Source organism: Procambarus clarkii, chromosome 40, assembly GCF_040958095.1.
Source record: "Procambarus clarkii isolate CNS0578487 chromosome 40, FALCON_Pclarkii_2.0, whole genome shotgun sequence".
Classification (NCBI taxonomy): Eukaryota; Metazoa; Arthropoda; class Malacostraca; order Decapoda; family Cambaridae; genus Procambarus; species Procambarus clarkii.
In genome coordinates, this window is record NC_091189.1 from 18,076,805 (window position 1) to 18,084,304 (window position 7,500).

At 45.8% G+C, this 7,500-nt stretch overlaps 1 protein-coding gene across 1 annotated transcript in view; it reads right to left on the bottom strand.

The window, feature by feature from the left end:
* LOC123757952 (facilitated trehalose transporter Tret1) overlaps positions 1 to 3,589 on the bottom strand; it is a 22,245-nt gene extending 18,656 nt beyond the window's left edge. The window contains exon 1 of the mRNA XM_069338785.1: positions 2,887 to 3,589. Within this exon, the coding sequence (XP_069194886.1) occupies positions 2,887 to 2,973 (87 nt within the window). The 5' untranslated portion in view covers positions 2,974 to 3,589. The remainder of the gene's footprint in view (positions 1 to 2,886) is intronic.
* Between the last annotated feature and the right edge of the window lie 3,911 nt (positions 3,590 to 7,500).

The window sequence follows — 7,500 nt, forward strand, 5'->3', positions numbered from 1 at the left end:
GGGTGGTGCCTGTGTAGGTGTGTGGTGCCTGTGTAGGTGTGTGGTGCCTGTGTAGGTGTGTGGTGGCTGTGTAGGTGGGTGGTGCCTGTGTAGGTGTGTGGTGCCTGTGTAGGTGTGTGGTGGCTGTGTAGGTGGGTGGTGCCTGTGTAGGTGTGTGGTGGCTGTGTAGGTGGGTGGTGCCTGTGTAGGTGGGTGGTGCCTGTGTAGGTGTGTGGTGCCTGTGTAGGTGGGTGGTGCCTGTGTAGGTGGGTGGTGCCTGTGTAGGTGTGTGGTGCCTGTGTAGGTGGGTGGTGGCTGTGTAGGTGGGTGGTGCCTGTGTAGGTGGGTGGTGTCTGTGTAGGTGGGTGGTGCCTGTGTAGGTGGGTGGTGCCTGTGTAGGTGGGTGGTGCCTGTGTAGGTGTGTGGTGGCTGTGTAGGTGGGTGGTGCCTGTGTAGGTGGGTGGTGCCTGTGTAGGTGGGTGGTGCCTGTGTAGGTGGGTGGTGCCTGTGTAGGTGTGTGGTGGCTGTGTAGGTGGGTGGTGCCTGTGTAGGTGGGTGGTGCCTGTGTAGGTGTGTGGTGCCTGTGTAGGTGTGTGGTGCCTGTGTAGGTGGGTGGTGTCTGTGTAGGTGGGTGGTGCCTGTGTAGGTGGGTGGTGCCTGTGTAGGTGGGTGGTGGCTGTGTAGGTGGGTGGTGTCTGTGTAGGTGGGTGGTGGCTGTGTAGGTGTGTTGTGTCTGTGTAGGTGGGTGGTGGCTGTGTAGGTGGGTGGTGGCTGTGTAGGTGGGTGGTGTCTGTGTAGGTGGGTGGTGGCTGTGTAGGTGTGTTGTGTCTGTGTAGGTGGGTGGTGGCTGTGTAGGTGGGTGGTGGCTGTGTAGGTGGGTGGTGGCTGTGTAGGTGTGTTGTGTCTGTGTAGGTGGGTGGTGGCTGTGTAGGTGGGTGGTGGCTGTGTAGGTGTGTTGTGTCTGTGTAGGTGGGTGGTGGCTGTGTAGGTGGGTGGTGGCTGTGTAGGTGGGTGGTGGCTGTGTAGGTGTGTTGTGCCTGTGTAGGTGGGTGGTGGCTGTGTAGGTGGGTGGTGGCTGTGTAGGTGGGTGGTGGCTGTGTAGGTGGGTGGTGGCTGTGTAGGTGTGTTGTGCCTGTGTAGGTGGGTGGTGGCTGTGTAGGTGGGTGGTGGCTGTGTAGGTGGGTGGTGGCTGTGTAGGTGTGTTGTGTCTGTGTAGGTGGGTGGTGGCTGTGTAGGTGGGTGGTGGCTGTGTAGGTGTGTTGTGTCTGTGTAGGTGGGTGGTGGCTGTGTAGGTGGGTGGTGGCTGTGTAGGTGTGTTGTGTCTGTGTAGGTGGGTGGTGGCTGTGTAGGTGGGTGGTGGCTGTGTAGGTGTGTGGTGGCTGTGTAGGTGGGTGGTGGCTGTGTAGGTGGGTGGTGGCTGTGTTGGTGGGTGGTGGCTGTGTAGGTGGGTGGTGTCTGTGTAGATTGGTGGTGGCTGTGTAGGTGGGAGGTGTCTGTGTAGGTGTGTTGTGTAGGTGGGTGGTGCCTCTGTAGGTGGATGCATGAAGCACATTTAGGTAGGTGGTGCATTACCCACGTTCAGTCCGCGTGTACTTGTGGTTAGTGTACATGGGGGCAGTAATTTAATTCCCTTTGTCGGGGGCAGAATGTCTGTATCAACTACTAACCTTCTGCATGATGCAACCCACAACAGTTTAACTCCCGGAAAGGTTGTGAGCCTAGGACGTAGCCCACTGTGCTGATGCAAGGGAGCTATGCTATCCACTGAAGAAGGAGGTGAGTGGGAAAAGTAAACATATGGTTCAATAGGCAGTGCAGGGAAGCTCAAACAAATGGATAATTATACACAAATAAACACAATAAACTACACGCATAAAACTTGGAAGAAAGCACAGAGCACAATAGAAAGGTATTAAAAAGACCCCAGAAATGAATACGTCCAATTTAGGAGAAAAGCTGAGAGGAAATTTTGAAATGACATTGATATAAAAGTTAAGTACCAACCAAAGCTGTTCTATAACACTATAAGGAGGAAAACAACACTGAGAGATCATGTACTCAGATTGAGGAGACATGTAGGAATTCTTGCAGAAAACGATAATGAGGTATGTGAGGAACTCAACTAAAGATTTCAGGAGGTTTTTACAATAGAGCCAGTGTGGAGAGCACAGTCGTGGGATGAAAGACAACAAGAAACAATGGACGGTATTGTAGTTAGGGTAGAAAATGTAAAAAACAGCATTTATTAAACAATACTGGAGTATGTAGCACCGGCATGGAATCTTCACCTTATGAAGAATCAAACTAAATTGAAAAGGTTATGAGGTTTGCAACAATATTGGTGCCAGAGCTAAGAGGGTTAAGCTATGAGGATATGATAAAGGAGCTAAATCTCAACTCTAGATGATAGAAGAAATGGGATATGATTACAACATACAAGATACTGAGGGGAAAGAAACAAGGTGGACAAAGACAGCCTTTTCAAATTGAGAAAAAGCAGAAAAGTAGGACTCAAGTGAAAGTTGTAGGCGCAAATTTACCTCAATTTTACCTACGGGTCACTAACACACTAGTGGCCTCGACGAGGACAGGAAGCCGGCGGCTTGTCAAAGGTCCCCTCCATTTGCCCCGAAGATGTTTGTTTGAGCTGAAAGAATGTAAGGAAATACTCGTACTCATTGTGGATTGTGGACAAGTGAAATGAACTGCAGCAAGAAGTTGTGGAAACCGCCTCCATCCACAATTTTAAAGCCATATTCGACAAAGAATTTGAACGTCAGAATAGTTCATTTGTAAGGTAAGACAACAGGTACAAGAAGGGCTATTAGGCGGGGCATAAAGAGGTAGACCTCCCTCGCCCGTAGACACTGTTAGGTAAGTACTGTGGCAGAGGAGCCCTTTACTGACCTGGGGGAGGACTGTGGTGGTGTGGTGCCGCGTGCTGGCGTCCTGTCCCGCCACCACCACCTGCTGCACCTCACAAGACTTGCACATGTTCCCTGCCCTCTCAACCCTTCGCTAACTCTCACCTACACCTCTCCTGCTGCCTTCCTCTCTCACCAATATTAGTTTAAATTCTATGTATAGGCCTATTGTTGTTTGGTCCTCTTCTGTCTCTTGTCCAAATTTTACACTTGTGGTTTAATGTATCATAATACAGCAATAATAAAGCAACAGATTTAAAGAGGGCAGAGGTGTTGTAGAGAGGTCGATGATGGTGTAGAGGTGGTGTAGAGGGGCCGACGATGGTGTAGAGGGGCCGACGATGGTGTAGAGAGGCCGACGATGGTGTAGAGGGGCCGACGATGGTGTAGAGGGGCCGACGATGGTGTAGAGAGGCCAACGATGGTGTAGAGGGGCCGACGATGGTGTAGAGGGGCCGACGATGGTGTAGAGAGGCCGACGATGGTGTAGAGGGGCCGACGATGGTGTAGAGAGGCCGACGATGGTGTAGAGGGGCCGACGATGGTGTAGAGGGGCCGACGATGGTGTAGAGGGGCCGACGATGGTGTAGAGAGGGTGGAGGTGTAAGAGGGACTGGTGGAGCAAGCAGCACCAGACTACTGCAAGTCGCCAAGAGCCCCAAGTTGTCTCTCACCGTGACACTGGCATCACTACCCTTCCTCTCTCCATCCCCTCTCCCTCCCTTCCTCTCTCCCTCCCCTCTCCCTCCCTTCCTCTCTCCCTCCCCTCTCCCTCCCTTCCTCTCTCCCTCCCCTCTCCCTCCCTTCCTCTCTCCCTCCCCTCTCCCTCCCTTCCTCTCTCCCTCCTCTCCCCTTTCCCTCCCCTCCCTTTCTCCTGTCTTCTGAAATACAAATAGATGGGGAAGGGGAGGGTAGTGAGACTAAAGTCTTCGATAATATATATATGTATCCAGAACGCACTTCTCAGCCTACTATGCAAGGCCCGATTTGCCTAATAAGCCAAGTTTTCCTGAAGTAATATATTTTCTCTAATTTTATTCTTATGAAATGATAAAGCTACCCATTTCATTATGTATGAGGTCAAATTTTTTATTGGAGTTAATATTAACGTAGATATATGACCGAACCTAACCAACCCTACCTAACCTAACCTAACCTATCTTTATAGGTTAGGTTAGGTAGCCGAAAAAGTTAGGTTAGGTTAGGTTAGGTAGGTTAGGTAGTCGAAAAACAATTAATTCACGAAAACTTGGCTTATTAGGCAAATTGGGCCTTGCATAGTAGGCTGAGAAGTGCGTTCTGGCAACTAGGTACGACATATGTATATATATATATACATATATATATACATATATATGTATATATATATATATATATATATATATATATATATATATATATATATATATATATATATATATATACATACACATATATATACATGTGAGGTGAACAAACTTGTAACAAACACAAGACAAAACACAAAACAATTGGTAGTACTTGGATATGAGAACATAAGAATGGAAGTAACTGCAGAGGGCCTATTGGCCCATACTTCCTCTTGATGCTTCTATATTGGTTCGGAGTCTTGAAGTGAGTAGAATATAGTTATGCATTAATTGGCTGTTGATTGCTGGAGTTGACTTTTTGATGTATAGTGCCTCGCAGATGTCGAGCCGCCTGCTATCGCTGTATCTATCGATGATTTCTGTGTTGTTTCTTAAGATTTCTCTGGTGATGGTCTGGTTGTGAGAAGAGATTATATGTTCCTTGATGGAGCCCTGTTGTTTAAGCATTGTTAATAGCTTGGAAAGAGACGTTGTTGTCTTGCCCATATACTGAGTTCTTTGGGGCTTACAGTCCCCAAGTGGGCATTTGAAGGCATAGACGACGTTGGTTTCCTTTAAGGCATTCTGCTTTGTGTCTGGAGAGTTTTTCATGAGTAGGTTGGCCGTTTTTTTGGTTAAACATAAGAAATATTGAGAAAATTCGTGTTAGAATTATTAATCTTACCTTTTCGGTCATATTTAATAATATATATATATATATATATATATATATATATATATATATATATATATATATATATATATATATATATATATATATATATATAACATTTGTATGTGTGTGTGTGTGTATATCTGAGGGGTACAGGACCAGTTTTGTAACCAATCAGCTATGTAACTCTCTAACCTTGTATAATAAAGTGTACGACGATAATAACAAAAAAGTTGGTAGGAGAAGCAAATATGCGTTTGAATTTAAAGTCAAACGGCGAAATTTTATGTGAATGTTCTTTATTCCCTTCTCTGAGGCCATGGGTCCCTGCAAGTGCCGGTGGGTAATCTATATACAACTCCCAATAAAGTCCATGACACTACCAGGATTCTAACCCACACAGCTAGAGGGTAACCCTGCCGACTACACGGTACTAATACCACTCCTTCTTTAACTGCTTGTTAGTGATACACGGTCGTGGATCTGAGTCTTCCACACGAGGTCCGTCCTTGCTATTCCAAGTCATATTTTTTTTCAAGGCACTAACTTTTTATCTTACTTTTAATAAACAATAGAGATTTTATACAAAATTTGACAATATCCTGAGTTACTTTACAGTTTATTTAAATATTTTAGTTTTGTTTTATTATTTTTATAAAACTGTAATATCAATATAGGTATAGGTTCAGTACTAATTGTAATATCTTAACATACTAAGAAGGTTAGGTTAGGTTGTTGTTTTTCGGGTTTTCTATTCAGCTTTTCAAGGTAAACTCAAATATTCACAATCAATTAGTATGTCACATATGCACTTATTCATAAGCAAGATATTGCTGCTTCTTCGATACAGATGTTCACCAAATGAACAGAATCGCACTTAGGATACAATCGTGAAACAACATACCAAAATGGTATTGGATAAGAAAACATGTTCACGTTCCTTACCCACGGGTTTTCTTAAACTGGGACAATGGCGGATATGAAAAAAGAGAGCAGTAAACAGGAGAACTTCAGAACAAATGAACAGTGTGTCGTCTGGGTGCGGCGACTATATTAATCTGGCTGATTAATCTAGATGTGGACAGTGAAAACTCACACCTTAGTCAGGCGTTAACCAAGGGCCAGGTCAACTCGGGTCAAAGGTGAAGATCAGGATGCTGTTGCAGCCTTGTTAATCCACTGGGGATTTCTACTATGTTGAATGATGATCAGGATCTCATATGTCCCTTTGCAGTTGCATATAAGTTCAAGTTGAAAGTGATGGCAACATATTCATCCACAGATCTACAGTACTAGCTACTGGTAGTGGTAATGGCTTCAAACAGCCTCTACTTACGGGCTATTCATGCCCGTGCCACCTCTTGGGTGGCATAATCTTAATCAATCAATTATCGATGACGACAGGTAGAGAGTAGGGATTGTGTGTGTGGTGTAGGGGCCGCTCAGGCTTCGGGAAGCAAGAAACATTACGGTCTCAGAAGGAGTGATGTGCGCTGCAAGACGGTTCTGTGTTCTTGTCCTCGTAGCTACACCAGCCTCACCTACAGTTTGCTTCTACTAGGGAACCATGGTTAGGAAACTTCATCTAAAGATTCAGATAAAATAATGTTTAAACTATCAACCACCTTTGTGTGTTAATTGAGCCCGTCCTCATAAACAAAGGACAAAGTCCATTCCATGCACCGCCAAACCCCTTGCTTATGAATGAAAAACGGTTTGCACCAACCCGTCCTCAGACCAAGTTCATTCCGTCCAGCACTCGACCCCATGGACGCAATCATCAATGCTGCTCATTTAAAATAGGAATTTCTCAAATATAAGTTAATATTGTTGTATATTGGCATACTGTGCATATTTAGGCATTGGTTAGGTTAGGTGTTTAGGTTCTGTTGGCGATTATTTGTATTTGAAGTATGCAACCCGTCCTCAGACAAGTTCATTCTATCCAGCGGGCGACCCCAAAAACGCATTCATCAAATTTGCATCCCGTTATCTTTAGAGGTTATCTTCAGATGATTTCGGGGCTTTAGTGTCCCTGCGGCCCGGTCCTCGACCAGGCCTCCACCCCCAGGAAGCAGCCCGTGACAGCTGACTAACACCCAGGTACTTATTTTACTGCTAGGTAACAGGGGCATAGGGTGAAAGAAACTCTAACCCATTGTTTCTCGCCGGCGCCCGGGATCGAACCCGGAACCACAGGATCACAAGTCCAGCGTGCTGTCTGCTCGGCCGACCGGCTCCCATCCTCCAAACCAGGACCCGTCCTCCAAACAAAGCCCCAAAAGTGATTCCATACACCCGCCAAACCCCCTGTTTATGAGTGAAAAATGGTTTACACACGACTCACAACTGTTGACGTCCGAACACTTCTGTAGCGAGTACAAACAATATACTCACTCCAACTTCTCATTAGCTTACTGGCGTAACTAATTAGCACTAATTGCTGAAGCTATAATCTCTTCCCTAATTACAGGTAACAGTTCTTCCATTCTCCTATCCTAGTGGAGGAAGCTGAGGTGTAGTCACAGAATATAAGCAAACATAAAGTGAATAGCCGAAGCAGCTTGACGATTAAATGCGACCTCAGAACACTGAA